Genomic DNA, 14,296 nt, shown 5'->3' on the forward strand with positions numbered 1-14,296 from the left:
ACTGCCTCCACAGCAGGACATTAGAAGGAAAGGTCTAAGTGAAGTTTTCTAGCAGAATCTCCTGAGCATGTGGCTGTGCTGGTTTTTTTCTTTCCAGGAAGCAGAAAAATTACAGTCCATTTTGCAACACCCAACCTGTTGTGGTTTCACAGCAGTTATCTAGATTAGCAACAACAATGACTGTCTCCCTCCCTTCTCTCCCCCCCCCCAAAGTGAGATTCTCAGTTCTAGGCAGCCCCCAGGTTTGGGGGGGCTCAACGTACATAAACATTCTTTTTAAATTCAGGTGTATTCGCAAACATGACCGCATCCTCCAGGGTAGTGGGAGCTGGTTTCCAGCCATTTCATGATATGCTGCAGATGACCACCGTGACTGCAGCCTTGGCACCACACAAAGAGGCCCTTGACCACATGGTGGCACACGGCACACATGCTGGCACACTGCCGGCACTTGGAAGAGACTAGAAAGAGAGAAGAGCAGAGCCTCAGGCCCCAGAGTGATTCCAATCTTTCTTCAGTTATGAAGCTCAGCCTGTTATTTGACCCATTCTCTCTCTCTCTGTCTGTCTCTTTCTTTCTCTCTCTCTGCCTCTCTGTCTCTGACTTTCTTTCTTTGTCTCTCTGACTCTTTCTTTCTCTTTCTCTCTGTCTCTGACTTTTTCTCTTTTTCTTTCTCTCTCTCTGCCTCTCTCTCTGACTTTCTTTCTTTGTCTCTCTTTCTTTTTCTTTCTTTCTTTCTCTTTCTCTGCCTCTGACTTTCTCTGTCTCTGACTCTTTTTGTCTTTCTCTCTCTCTGTCTGACTCTTTTTCTTTCTTTCTCTTTCTTTCTTTCTTTTTTCTTTCTCTCTGTCTCCATCTCTGTGTCTCTTTCCTTCCTTCCTTCCTTCCTTCCTTCCTTCCTTCCTTCCTTCCTTCCTTCCTTCCTCTCTCTCTCTCTCTCTCTCTCTCTCTCTCTCTCTCTCTCTCTCTCTCTCTCTCTCTCTCTCTCTCTCTCCTCAGCCTAGACTATTTCACAAGCTTTGGAGAAGGAACAGGACAAATAATCCTCGACTTATGAGCCCAACATTTCTCTTGTTAAGTGAGACATTTGTTAAGCAAGTTTTGCCCCATTTTATGACCTTTTTTGCCGCAGTGGCTAAGTGAATTGTTGCAGTTGTTACATTAGTAACATTGTTGTAAAGTAAAATTGGCTTCCCCATTGACTTTGCTTGTCAGAAGTTCGCAAAAGGGGATCACGTGACCCCGGGACACTGCAACCGTCATAAGTACATGCCAGTTGCCAAGCGTCCGAAATTTGATCACATGACCACAGGTAGATACTGCAACAGTCGTAAGTGTAACAAAGTGGTCCTAAGTCACTTTTCCCAGTGCTGTCGTAACTTTGAACGGTCACTAAACAAACTGTCAGTCGAGGATTAGCTGTATCACATACAGGCTGTGTGTTAGCAGCCGTGAGCTTCTCACCAGTTACAGATCCAGCCCTTGTTGCTCATGGACCGCTTGCAGTTGCTGCAGTTGATGTGCAGGGTGGTGGAGGCCTGGTTGAGGCAGTGGATGGCTCTGCAGGTGCTCAGCTTGATCAGTTCATTGGAGATGTTCCACAGCTGGAACCGCTGCAGCAGGTCAATGTAGGACATGTACCAATGTTCCTTTGGAAACGGAAGACAATGATATTGTGGCATCCCAAACTTCAGAAGCCACTGCGTGTTTTTCCCAAGACTCAGAAGCATTTATACGGTTTACGGGTAATCCTTGCTTAGCATAACATTTGAAGTTATGACGGAACTACCCGAAGCTACTTATGACCCAGAACTGGAATTCCAACGGCTCTACCACCCCCATGGACACACGGCTGCATTTCAGGCACTTGGCAACCAGCTCACCTTTGTGGCCAGTTCCGTGGTCCTGTGACCACGATTTAGGATGCTAGATGACCGAGTGGGACAGTTGACAATGCATTTTGATGTTTTGCAACCCTTTCCTTGCAAAACAAGACCATAGGAGTACATTAATTGGCTTAATAACTGCTGCAACAAAAAACACACCATAAAATGATTCTGGTCATGTGACTGCCCTGACTTATGACTGTATGACTTACAATGGAAATTCTGGCCTCCATTAAAATGAGAGAGTCGGGGGTTCCCTGTATTGACATGTTTGCTTTTTCGGCTCAAAACTATGGCTAAATTAAAATTGGAGGATCTCACCAGGATGTTCAACTAGTGGGGTGAAAGGGAAAAGGAACACAGCAGTTGGGCATTTTCTCTGCACATGAAAATGGATGGACGTGGGTTTCATCCCGGTTTTAGCCCAGTAACAATCGGCAAATGCAAAGTCACCAAGTGGCAACTGCTTAGGTGCCATGGAAGGAGGGCAGAGGTGCCCAATGCAATAGGTTAAACAGCAGAAACCTTCCAGGATAGTGACCCTTTCACACAGGAGTTCTGCCATTTTTTAAAACCAGAAGTCAAATGATGTTTGAGTCAAATGATCTCTTTTGCAGGAGTCATTAAGCAACTGCTGCAGTCATTAAACGAACCATTGGTTCACTATGGCTGCAATTTTGCTTAAAAAAACCCCCCAAAATGCCAGTTTTTGGCAAAACGGCAATAAAACACATTCATATGACCACAGGTGATGAATGCAGTCCGATTGCTGAATGCAATGTGACTGTAGAGGGGAGACATGTGACTGCAGAGGGGAGGACCGTGGTCACCAGAAGTTCAGATCTGGGTCGTAAGGTTGAGCATAACCACGAACGGTTACTAACAGACCAGTTTGTAAGTCAAGGACTACTTGTATTTCTTTTCCTATGTCCCTCACTTGAGTAGGGCAAGCAAAGAGGCAGTCCAATGGTCAGGAAAAGCAGCAGCAGTGGGCAAGGTTTTTCTCTAGCGCCCTCTACTGGGACAAGAGACTTAACTGGTGTTTGACTGATACCTGTGGATATAGGTACCTGTGTCTGGTCATCAATCCCCTTCTTGATGCAATTCCCCAGCACAATCAGGATCGACACGGCCATCTGGACATCTCCCTGCTCAGCATAGAAGAGCAGCATGTCATGGACAATGGGGTTGAAGAAATTGGCCGGCAGGCGATTCTCGTAAAGGGAGTGTGAAATGGAAATGAGGGAGAATGATTCCACAGGAGTGAGTGAAACGGTCTCCGCCTCATTGCCACTGACGTGGGGTGAGTCGGCTTTGTCCTGCTAATGGTCCAGTGCAGAGGGGTTGTCTACAATCTCGTGGCTTAAAAGAAAGGCTTCCTGGGGAAGGATATACTCTTGTTCTTCGGCTGCAGGAAGACACGGAACCATGAAGGAGAAAGAAAGCAGACCCAAACCACTTCATTCTCTCCTCCTATATAATATTATATTATATAGCTTGTAAGACTAATTGGTTTCACACTGTCGTCTTTTGTTTGCCTCCTAACCGCTCTGCCCTTTGGAGTGCTCATTGAGCACTGGAAAATGAAAAAGGAATTAATGTTTTTATTTACGTTCAATGGAGAGAAAGGGATTACAAGAGAGTAAGCAGGCACACAACAGAGAATACACATCGAAAGCAATGCACTGACACCCAGCAGGCATGAGCATGCTTGATAAATCGCCTTGTATCCTCCATTGTGTGTGCCTGCTTACTCTCATGCAATCCCTTCTTCTCCAATCTCTCTGCTCTGCAAAGAGAGAAAAAGAAAAGAAAAACAACAGATTAGGCATTAAAGCAGGACAAGCACTGTGAGGATTCTCATGGTCCATCATGTACAGATCATCTTCATCAGCTTCCATATCGCCCAGGAGATAATCGGCAGGAACATCACTTCCTTCTGTCTCTTCGTTCTCTAGACACCCAGAAAAAAAATGCTTACAAGTAGAGTCATAGAGTTGGATGGGGCTGTTTGGGCCACAGAATTCAGCTTCCTGTTCAGTGCAGGAGTTCAGATTAAAGCACTTCTGATCAATAGCAGTCTAGCACCCGTCTAGGCTCCACTTGAACAAAAACAATTGAAAGAAGTTCATTCCTTCCTCCAAGATTTGCTGTTGAGCCACTTGGTTACTTAGACATTTGATCAGAATCTGCCTTCATCTAGCATGGGTCCATTGTTCCATGTCCTAGAGACACTAAAAGGAGATTGTAGCTTCTTTTAGGAAACCCCTTTTGGGGTATTGAATGAGTGGTGTCATACAGGTAGTCCTCGACTTATAACCATTTGTTTAATGACCGTTTGAAGTTACAGTTGCACTGAAAAAGTGTAACTCGTTCTTGCACATATAACCATCGCAGCATCCCCATGTCATGTGACCAGGATTCAGGTGCTTGGCCAACAGCATGTATTTACAATGGTTGCAGCATCCTGGGGTCATTTGATCGCCATTGGCAACCTTCCCAGCCAGCTTCCAACAAGCAAAGTCAATGGGGAAAGCTGGATTAATGATCATGTGATTCACTTAATAAACACAGTGGTTCACTCAACAAGCAGGGCAAAAAGGTCATAACATTGGGCATGGCTGACTTAGCAACTGCCTTGCTTGGCAACAAAAATTCTGGTCCCAATTGTATTTTGCTTCTTCTGTATTTTGCTTCTTCGGCCCTCTTTTGCCTGGACTGAATATACCCACTTCCCTTGTACAGCTGTCCATCCCCCCCCTAGGTCTGCTCACCATCATTATTCATCAGAGTTGAGGATGAATCCATGAGAATGGCTTCGGGACGGTTCTCCCCCTTGGTCCTCTCCAGCTGTGACTCAGTGCCTATTCCAGAGGGAATATCTTTCAAGTTAAAGCTGGGAGAGAAGCAGAAAAGGCTGAATAGTCCATAGTAAAAATTTCCTTCCTATATCCCCTTCTTCTATATGTCCGCAATACTTGCAATTTTGGATAAGTGCGATTGTTTTTAATTCTGAGCTTTTCACCAGCTATTTAACATAATTCCTTCTTTTTCTTTGTTCCTATCTTGCTTTGTTATCTCTACTATTTTTTGTTTGCTTTCTGTCATTTTCTAGTTTTAATGTTTAACAATTTGTAAACTGCCCAGAGTTGCTGGGCAGTTGGGCAGCTTAGAAATCTCATGTAATCACGCAACAGGTCCTTGGGAAGGACTCGATAGGCAAGTATAAAATACCAAATCCAGTCTACCATCTGGCTGACTGTGCGATGAACCAAAATGATATTATGTGGCTACCAATCTTATATACATGACTCTGGGTAGCCAACAAAAGAAAAAACAGCAAAAACAACCCAAAATTAAAAATAATAGGGCAGCCAAGAATGCTCATATTCCAATTTAATATAATCATGATCAAGAATCAGGCTTACCCACACTATCCTTACAAACACATACAGACTAATCAGCAATATCTTTGAATTATTTGATTTACCATTTTGTAATATTTCCTGTTGGCATTTGAAAAAACCTCCAAGGATTGGCTATTCCAGAATCTTTAGGCAGTGTTTCTAAACGTTGACATCTTTAAGATGGGTGGACTTAGGCTCCCAGATTCCTAATCTAAATGGGGGCTACAGGGCCTCACCTGGATTTGCCTTGAGAGTACATGTCCCGTAATGCAAGCCCCTGCCCTTCTCTTTACCTATTCATGAGTGGAAGGTTAGAGCTACTTTTCCCCAGGCTGTGGTTTTGGTTCATGGCAGGGACGATGTTAGGGCTTGAATAAATAATCCGGAGCATTGTCCATGTCTGAGCAACCTGGAGAAAAACAGAAAAGGCTAAGAAACTACGGGCTAGGTCTGTCAACTGAAAGACTGTAAACCAACCCTCTAGCACAGTGATGGCGAACCTTTTAGAGACCGAGTGCCCAAAAACTGCCCCCACCCCCATTCTACCCCTTGCCTCGCCCCACCCCATCCTCTGCCCCGCCTGCCCGCAGGGCCACTCACCGCCTCCAGGGCCCGCCACAGATGCCCAGGCAGCCCAGCAGCACCATGGCGGCCATGCCCTCTGCCCGCGCCCTGCAGCATCAACTGTGTGCGATGGGGCGAGAGCAGAGTCTTGTCTATGCTGCCTGGCTGCCATGTCCTTGGCTGCGCTGCTTCGCGTGGGCCACACTTGGGGGTGACTCTCCTCCAGGGGGGCTGCTTGTGAGGAGGGGGTCGTGGGGTAGGCGAGGCTGGGGCAATGGCACGCATGCCCACAGAGAGGGCTCCGAGTGCCACCTCTGGCACGCGTGCCATAGGTTCACCACCACTGCCCTAGGACGTCTCCTGTTCAATCCTTACCTTATCCCAAAGTTTTGCCTTTCTTTTCCTCCTCCTGCTCTTTATCTTTAGGGCTTCAGCCTTTGAGTTTGATTAAGAAATCACCAAGGATTTCACAAAGACCAGACGTTCATTTAGACAGTAGCTTATTGCATTCAATCTATGCATTGGTGAGACACATGAATTTCTGCAAAGTCCCTTGCTTTTCAAGATACCCAGTCATTGTCAAGACTCATAAGCCTTGAGGGCCCATGTAGAATGACACACGCAGAAACACATAGTCCTGGTCACCAACCATGAGTTTTATTTCAGAGTAATCACACACCTTTCAGCCACTAGTCTTATCTGTCCAGGTGCTCATGTATCTCCGGTGGTAGTTGGTGTCTTCCAATTGAATCCAGGCAGGGAATCCTGGACAAGCCTCGATTGTTGTCCCCAATTCGGCTTTGGTGCTGAAAGTCAATGAAGAACACCAGACACACGTTGCAGGTTTTGTTTCCTTTTATTGAAGCACTTCAACAAAAAGGATCCCTGCCAGCAAAATGCCAGGATCCAGAACAAAGGATTAAGAAAGCTTTATACAATTTTACAAAAGCAGAAGGCAGGACCAGGAGGGATATGTAAGAAATATCATCTAATAAACATTTTAGTAATGATCTAACAATTGTCCTATTGGTCGCTAGCTGTCCCTATTCCTAAGCCTTGGCTAATGAATGCTCCAGGAGTTATCTAATACACATTCTATTTGTTCCAGGCCACCCCTATTCCTAACTTCTAGTTGAGGTATGCAGGATGTCTAACTCTTTGTTACTGTTATCAGTCCTCTAACCACCCATAATTGTTACAAGTGTTACACGTGCATATTCTCTGTGAATAGACATTGTTTTTGCCAGACTTCATAATTACAGGCATCCCAGTTTTCTTTCAAGTGCATGCCATAGCTTGGCTTCCTTTTAGCAGACAGCCCATCAGTAGATTCTTTTACTAAAGTCAAGCAGTTGTAGCAAAAAATAAAGCTAGATGTGGGTATTCCTGCGCAAAGGTTACTTTTTCCCCTTTCCCTGCTTCTCCCCCCCCCAACCAGTTCAACAATGTCCAACATTATTCAGTTTTGAATTTTGGGGAACTGCTTTGATGCTGACACATCTCGATGTAGTTTCTCATTCTGTTCCCCGACCATGACTCTTTGGTGGCTGGCTTATTCTGGTTTGACACCTCTGGTTCTTGTCAGCTTGTCTCCCCCCTCCCCCATTTGTCTTCTCCTTTCCATGCCCGAGCTTTACTTCCCCAAATTCCTTTCTCCCACCCTTTCATTTTAAGGCTGGATGCCAGCAAAGCAAAAAAGCTGAAGATGGCAGACCTGACATTTATAGTGCTGAAAGGTACATGAATATTTTCTTTGGGTCTCTGATTTTCTCTTCCTTTAATTTATCTATTGCAGTTTACTAAAATTACTAATAACTTATGTATCAAAGAAATTCATTTAATATGGTGAAGGTAAAAGGAGTCTTGTTGAACTTGGTGAATATATCAACAAATTTTAAGCAAGAAGCTAAACATTAAAATGGATTTTCCCCCAAGAATTCTATTGAAAAGTTAATCATGAATGAAGGCAAATATATGTATCCCAGGATGTTGCAGGATCCAATTTGAGTTGGTCACTGGGACTGGAGGTTTAGTTTTCCTAGTTTTCAGATCTGTGCTGCAGCCTATCCTCAGGGAACTTCTATGGCGATATGTGTTCATTTAAAGTTCATCTATTCAGGCAGTAAATACCTTATTATTTCTATTGGAGGTATTGTCAAACTTATTTAATAAAAACCAGACATAAACAGAATCCCATTCTTATTCTTGGTATTTATCTACTTTCTGTTGCAGATCAATGAAATCACATATTTTAAACATTAATCTGATTTACTGGATATAGTTTTCATCATTGAGATGGGTGTGCTTATCGTCTGATGTGATGATCTTTACATTTGAAGTTGGCAGGTGATCAATACAAAGAGATTGTATTGAACAGACAGTCCTCAACTTATGACTGGTCGCTTAGCAATCATTCAAAGTTACAATTTTTTAAAAAAGAGGGCTTACCACCTGGATTCAAAGTTTCCATGGTTGAACCCTCTGTAGTCACGATTGATCTTTGAGCACTTGGTAACATGGCCATATTTACAGCCATTTGCAACATCTCCTAGTCATGTGACCACATTTTACAATAGTTTTGCCAAAAACTGGCACTTCCATTTTTTTTGCAAAATTGCACCCATAGAAAAGCATTAGTTCCTTTAATGACTCCAGCCATTTTCTTTACAACTGCTGCAAAATGGTCATAACATTTTACAACCATTTCAACATATGATTTTAATGGGCAGGCTCCATTATAGTTGTATGCCAAGGACTACCTGTATTTGAGGGTCTGAGGAATAAAAACGTGAAAGCATAGAAATAATTGTAGAAATACCATTTTTAAACAAATCCTATTGAACATAGTAGCACTAATACAAAAACCATAGGTATTTAGTTACTATACATTAGTATGGTAACACCCAATATATATTTGATCAAAGACTGGTATTATTAAATGATGAGTGTTACTTATGACAGTTAACTAAAGATACTGATATATATCTCACAAAGTTATATGTATATCACAAATCAGCATGAAGATTCTGTGGGTTAAAGTTTAACAGATATAATACAAGCTAGGGATGGCCTGGCTTTAGGCAGTTTTTCCCAAAAATATTTTTTCTGCCTTCTTAAATTTTCTGACTTCAACAGATAATTCCCAATATCGAAGGTAGATCCACATGAGCTTTCCATTTTGATTTTTATTGGTATTTAATAAATTGCTGCAAAAGGTATCATATCTGAAAATATCTTTCAGCCCAGCTTCCACTTCCAATTCCAAACCAATTGGATCAGTTGTTGCTTTGGCTAGCATTTTTTTTTCCACTGCCAACCGATGGTATCTTGGCAGTACAAGGCTGCAATACATATCTTGCCTTTCCATTAAAGCTTCTTCAAACTCTTTTAGTAAAATAGTGGCTTTTGTTTGCCACTGATCTTCCTTCTCCAAGCAGTTCTTATACAAAGCACCTGCAGCACCAGAGTGCTGCAGAATCCGTTTCTCTTGTTCTACCTTTGCGCGCTCTTGTTCCAAAATTCTTCTTTCTTCTACCAATTTGTAACTCTGAGAGATTAGTGCGTTGCGATAACTTAGGGTTCTGTTCTGTTCTTTCTCCAATTCTAATTCCAAGTGGGCAACCATTCTACGGTTTTCTATAATTATGTCGCGATATTTAGATTCAAGCTCTTTCTGTACAAAAGACAATTTTCTATAGACATTTCTTTTCTCTTTTTCTATTTCTTTCTTAGATTCTCTGGACCAAATCCAACCTGTAAGACATGAAAATATCATGGTAAATACCAGGACTGGTTTCCAATTTAGTGTGAAGCCAAACTTGATAAAGAATGGAAAAATTCTGAACTTATTTGAGATAGGACAAACATCAGTTAATTCATCCAGTCTTAAATCCACATTCTTTTGCAGAATTCTGTTTCTGGTCCACACTAAGTATATAATGAAAAAGCAAAACATTAATACACCTAAAAGGGGAAGATTCAAAATACTATCTTTCATGTTTGCTTATATATGACTCTGGTGAAATAACATCAGTGGAATGAAGGAATAAAGTAGAATCAGAGATCAATTAGCTTGTCCTCAGAGCAGGGTAAACCTTAAAACTAGATACCTAACTGCATGGATGGGGGAAGAAAATGAGGCTCTTTTAGATAGTTCTCTGTATGAGATTGTTTTCTCTTTCCCACTGACCTTTTAAAGCTTTGTTTTCTCTTTCCCACTGACTGTGTAAAGCTACAATGTCATTGGAAAAAGTGACGTATGACTGTTTTTTACACTTATGACCATTGCAGCATACCTATGATCACATGATCAAAACTCCATACCTGCAATGATTTGCTTAACAACTATGGCAAGAAAGGTCGTACTATGGAGCAAAACTCACAACAACTATCTTGCTTAGCAATGGAAATTTTGGGATCAATTGTGATTGTAATTTGAGGACTACCTGTAATCTCTTACCCCATTTAATGTTTGTATGTTTTATGACAACACAGATTATTTCCAAAAAGGAAAGAGGCAGAAATAAAGGCACTAGGGGAAAGTTACATCTGATTTTTGTCAGGTGAAAGTGTTATGTCTCTTGCCCTTAAAATTATTTGGTACTGATATTGGCCATCCTGAGTTCACAAGATTGCCATCTTACCAGGAGATAGCTGATAGGAACAGAGCTAGTTGTCTCCTCATTTTAGTCCACTGTGAAAGAGGGAGGAGGTTCACAGGAGAAATTCAGGCTCCTATGTTTCTGGCTGTGGTGGAGGAGGAAGATGTGGAAAATGAGATGAAGCAGAATTGCAACACTTCTCTTTTGATTGGGAAGATTGGGGGGGGGGGGAGAGGTGGCAGTATAAGCGCAAATGTCATCCAGTGCTTATGCCAAAATCCTCCAAACTATCAAACATTTCATGTCCAGCATCAGGCAATGTTTCTGGAAAAAAAGCCAGGCACTAAAGAAGCATGTTCTAGAACCATTATGAAGATTTTTATTTCTCTTCTGATTCTCACTTGGGAGTGGTACAATAGACTAAGGGGAATCGAAGACTATATAAACAATACCTATTATGAGGAGAGACAATGTTTCATTAGCCTTAGTACTGATATTCTGTTTCAGGTAAATATGATGTCACAATAATCTTTTTCACTGCAGTCAAGAATGTTCATAAGTGTCTGAAGAATAGGAACAGGGTACAGTCTCAAGACTAATTATTCTTAATAGATATACTTCTCTCTAAGATCTTAAATTGGACCATAATTGGTCAATGCAAATTAGGATGACTAGAGAGATCAAGGGGCAGGAAGGATGTGGGAGGTCTCATTCTTTACAAACATTATCAAAATGGGCTCAATAAACAATCAGAAAAAAATAAAATATGGAAAAATTCTATTGTTGAGTTCTAGACTTAAGAGTTATAAACTGTTTTAGATTGAAGACTTTATAAGCTTGCATGGCCATGAATTAGATGTAATCATATTTCCCCTACTGAATCTCTGCAACATTTTGCTAGCAAAATTGTAGACAGTTCACTGTGAGAGAGAAAAAAACCTTATTTTCTGTAAATATTGAGCCTTGAGTATTTTCTTTGATAAAAGAAGAAATAAAAATGCAGTAGGGAATCTTTGTTTTTTAATACTAGAGTAATGATATAGCTCCAGGTTTCAAGAAGCCTAGAGTCTCTAAAATAAGCACAAAATATTTGTAGGATGATTCACTTTTAACAATGGACAAGGAGAACAACTAAAATTTCAAAATAATTGAAAAATTCAAATTTTATTTGAAATTCACTTACGGAAGGCAGCCAGTCCCAGCATTGGAACCAACAAAGCATAATTCCATTTGCTTCCATGATCTTCATTGTTTCTTGCATTAGGCTGAATGTTCCAGTTAGGAGGAGGGTTATTTAAATTATTCATAGGCAAACCTTAAAATCAGAGAAAGCAATTCTTGAGATACTTATTACCTAACTTTATGCTCAGCTATTTAAATTCATATATCTCTGCTAGAATTCCCTGAAAAGTTACTTATATCTATGACAAAAAATGTAGGGAAAAATATACTGCTGCCAAATCCGATTGGTCATATCTTTGACTATGCTTCCCCAAACAATAAAGACTTAGCCAGATCATTAGCTAGTTCCTTTAGCACTTTGGGATACAATATGACCTTAGATTTAAAATCATTCATAAGAAATATGTGTTTGCTGACCATGTTTCTGTTGGTCTCAATCTTTAGTTCTGCCATTTTATCTATTCTTCATACTTTCTGGAGGAACCAGGGCTGATTCAGGGCTAAAAATCAAGTAGGCCAGATTAGAGGCACCAAATTTTAGGGGTGTCCATTCTTATAATCTATTCAGGGAAGAAGGAAGTACAGAAATTGATATTGATATTCAAGTCCTGATAGGAACAGTTTTAAGAGCAAAATACATTTAGCTGAAGGAGAAAAAAAAGGGGGGGAGAGAATTACAGCAATCGTCAAATATCAAAAGTGCTATTATTAAGAAAATGGAGCAGAATTTTTCTGCTGCTATGGAGAGCAGAACTATGTCCAATGGATGGATGGGAAGTAAATTTTAGTCAAATATTAGAAAATATTCAGGTAAGGCCTATTTGGTGATATATTAGACTATCTCTGGAAGGATAATCTAGTTTCTTCTCTGAATGTATTTTAGTAGAAGTTGAATAATCTTCTTTCAAAGACTATATCATACCCTGTATTAAATAGGAAGTTGGATTAGATTATCCCCAAGGGTTCTTTCTGTGATATACAGTAATTTTATATACAACAGAATTCCCTAATTCTGATATAGGTATATTTATTTATTTATTTCCTATGAAAATTACCATAATAATAGGCATGGTTAAAGAAAGAAAACTGATTTACTTTTGGGAGGTTACTAGAATTCATAGGAAATGCATTCATAAATAAAACCTCTCAATTTCATATTTACAATTTACAAACAACCTTACGTGTTTTCTCTAGTCATTGGAGGAATTGTAGCCATATGGCCACATCAGGGCTGAAGAACGCATTCCGTTTGTTGAGCCGATTTTTCCCCATCTAAAGTCCCATCTAAAGTCCACCATTTAATTGACTATTCTTTAATAAAAAGTTTTGTGGAGAGAAATCTATAGGAAAAACTCTTCCTCTAAGAGAGAGAGATGATGAAATGTTCCTTCAGATTTTGTGTGTGTGTATATAAACACACAAAGATGCGCGCGCACACAAATCTGTATGAAGGATCATTTCAGCATCTGCAAATTTACCAAAACATAAAACAATTATTGTATAGTTTTACCATCTTCACTAAAAACAGGATTAATATGGACTACAAGATTTTCAGGGCCTAGCTGGACTACAGTACTGTTGACTGCGGTACTCACAAGCCTCCTCTCTTTCATTAAATTAACACCACTTTAAATATAAAAACATGCAAACCCATACCAAAAAATCTTCACGGACATTAAACAAAGGTAAAAAGAAAACCCACGACCATAAAGTCTGGCAAAAAAATATTCCAAAACCTCGGTAACAGCTACTACGCCCTTAGCTATCATTGCGCATACGCAAGATGCGCACCGTGTTCGTTTAGCTTTTTTTCTTTTTTTCCGGAATAAAGCCACCTCATTGTGAGGGTTTAAAACCATAGAAGACACCAATTATAAAAGTTTTTCTTTTTCAAAAATTCCTTGCAAACGGATTGTCCTGGTACCGTAGTAGCATATTTAAAACTTCGGAGCTTTCATAACCTTTGATTTTCATAATTTTTTATAGAAACAACTAAGGCCTGAAATGGAAAAACCTACCCGAACAGAGTTAATTTTGGTTTTTTTCTCGCACTGGTGGTAGCCAACCAGCATTCTCCGTGGGACGCTTGCTCAGTTAGGTCCCACTTTCCACACACGCGCAGTAGCGTAATATCCTACCGGGTAGAAATGGCGCTGACTTTGGGAAGGCTGAGATATTTGCAGCTGTTCTGCAAGGTACGTCCTTGATACGGGCCCGGTCAACTATAATAAATTAATATTTACCATGCGCTTGAGGGTAGGTTTTTCAGCTTCAGTTGGAGAATAGTGGTTTAGGCTGGCGGGATGTGCGACTTTATTGGCTTCGTATATTCAGCCCAGGTTATGATAAGATACTGGAAGTTTTGGTATTTTTTTTTCCTGGTGTATTCCGTTCTTCAGACGGGAACCGTGTTTCGAACAGTCCCATATTTCTATACCTTAAAAAACAGATATTTATTTTTTCGTCCGTATATTTTCTTGTTGAGAGCCCTGCGTTGAACTTTGTTCTTAAAAATAAACGTATTTCGGTCTTGAGATTAAAACATAATTTATACAGTAACAAAAAAATGGACCCAGGAAATTACAGACCTATCAGCCTGACCTCAATACCTGGGAAGATTCTGGAAAAGATAAACAACGAATCAAGGAACACCTAC

The 14,296-nt window shown here is 40.6% G+C and overlaps 2 protein-coding genes and 1 pseudogene across 3 annotated transcripts in view; 1 reads left to right on the plus strand and 2 right to left on the minus strand.

Annotated features, from left to right (window-relative positions):
* Window positions 1–282: 282 nt before the first annotated feature.
* LOC107289366 lies at window positions 283–6,447 on the minus strand (annotated as a pseudogene).
* Window positions 6,448–8,459: 2,012 nt separating this feature from the next.
* Window positions 8,460–13,416, minus strand: CCDC127 (coiled-coil domain containing 127). 2 transcript variants are annotated; one of them, XM_015818157.1, is made up of 3 exons: window positions 13,297–13,416; window positions 11,642–11,773; window positions 8,460–9,610 (listed from the first exon to the last, which is right to left on the minus strand). In XM_015818157.1, exons 2-3 carry the CDS (start codon window positions 11,763–11,765, stop codon window positions 8,934–8,936), a joined length of 801 nt encoding a protein of 266 aa, XP_015673643.1. In that variant the 5' UTR covers window positions 11,766–11,773; window positions 13,297–13,416; the 3' UTR covers window positions 8,460–8,933. The 2 variants fall into 2 exon arrangements, with proteins under 2 accessions (XP_015673643.1, XP_015673634.1); XM_015818148.1 differs by lacking the exon at window positions 13,297–13,416 and adding an exon at window positions 12,822–13,003.
* A 348-nt stretch (window positions 13,417–13,764) lies between these two features.
* The window catches only part of SDHA (succinate dehydrogenase complex flavoprotein subunit A), a 129,178-nt gene continuing 128,646 nt past the window's right edge, over window positions 13,765–14,296 (plus strand). The window contains exon 1 of the mRNA XM_029284516.1: window positions 13,765–13,835. Coding sequence (XP_029140349.1) covers window positions 13,788–13,835 — 48 coding nt within the window. The 5' untranslated portion in view covers window positions 13,765–13,787. The remainder of the gene's footprint in view (window positions 13,836–14,296) is intronic.

The sequence above is a fragment of the Protobothrops mucrosquamatus genome, unplaced genomic scaffold, assembly GCF_001527695.2.
Source record: "Protobothrops mucrosquamatus isolate PMUCROS unplaced genomic scaffold, P.Mucros_1.0 scaffold_134, whole genome shotgun sequence".
Taxonomy (NCBI): Eukaryota; Metazoa; Chordata; class Lepidosauria; order Squamata; family Viperidae; genus Protobothrops; species Protobothrops mucrosquamatus.

Excerpts from the sequence above, each read along its gene's own strand:
- CCDC127 (XM_015818157.1), bottom strand. The coding sequence starts at position 11,765 with ATGAATAATTTAAATAACCCTCCTCCTAACTGGAACATTCAGCCTAAT. Across the intron at positions 9,611-11,641 it reads GCTGGGACTGGCTGCCTTCC|GTTGGATTTGGTCCAGAGAA; the intron begins GTAAGTGAATTT and ends CATGTCTTACAG.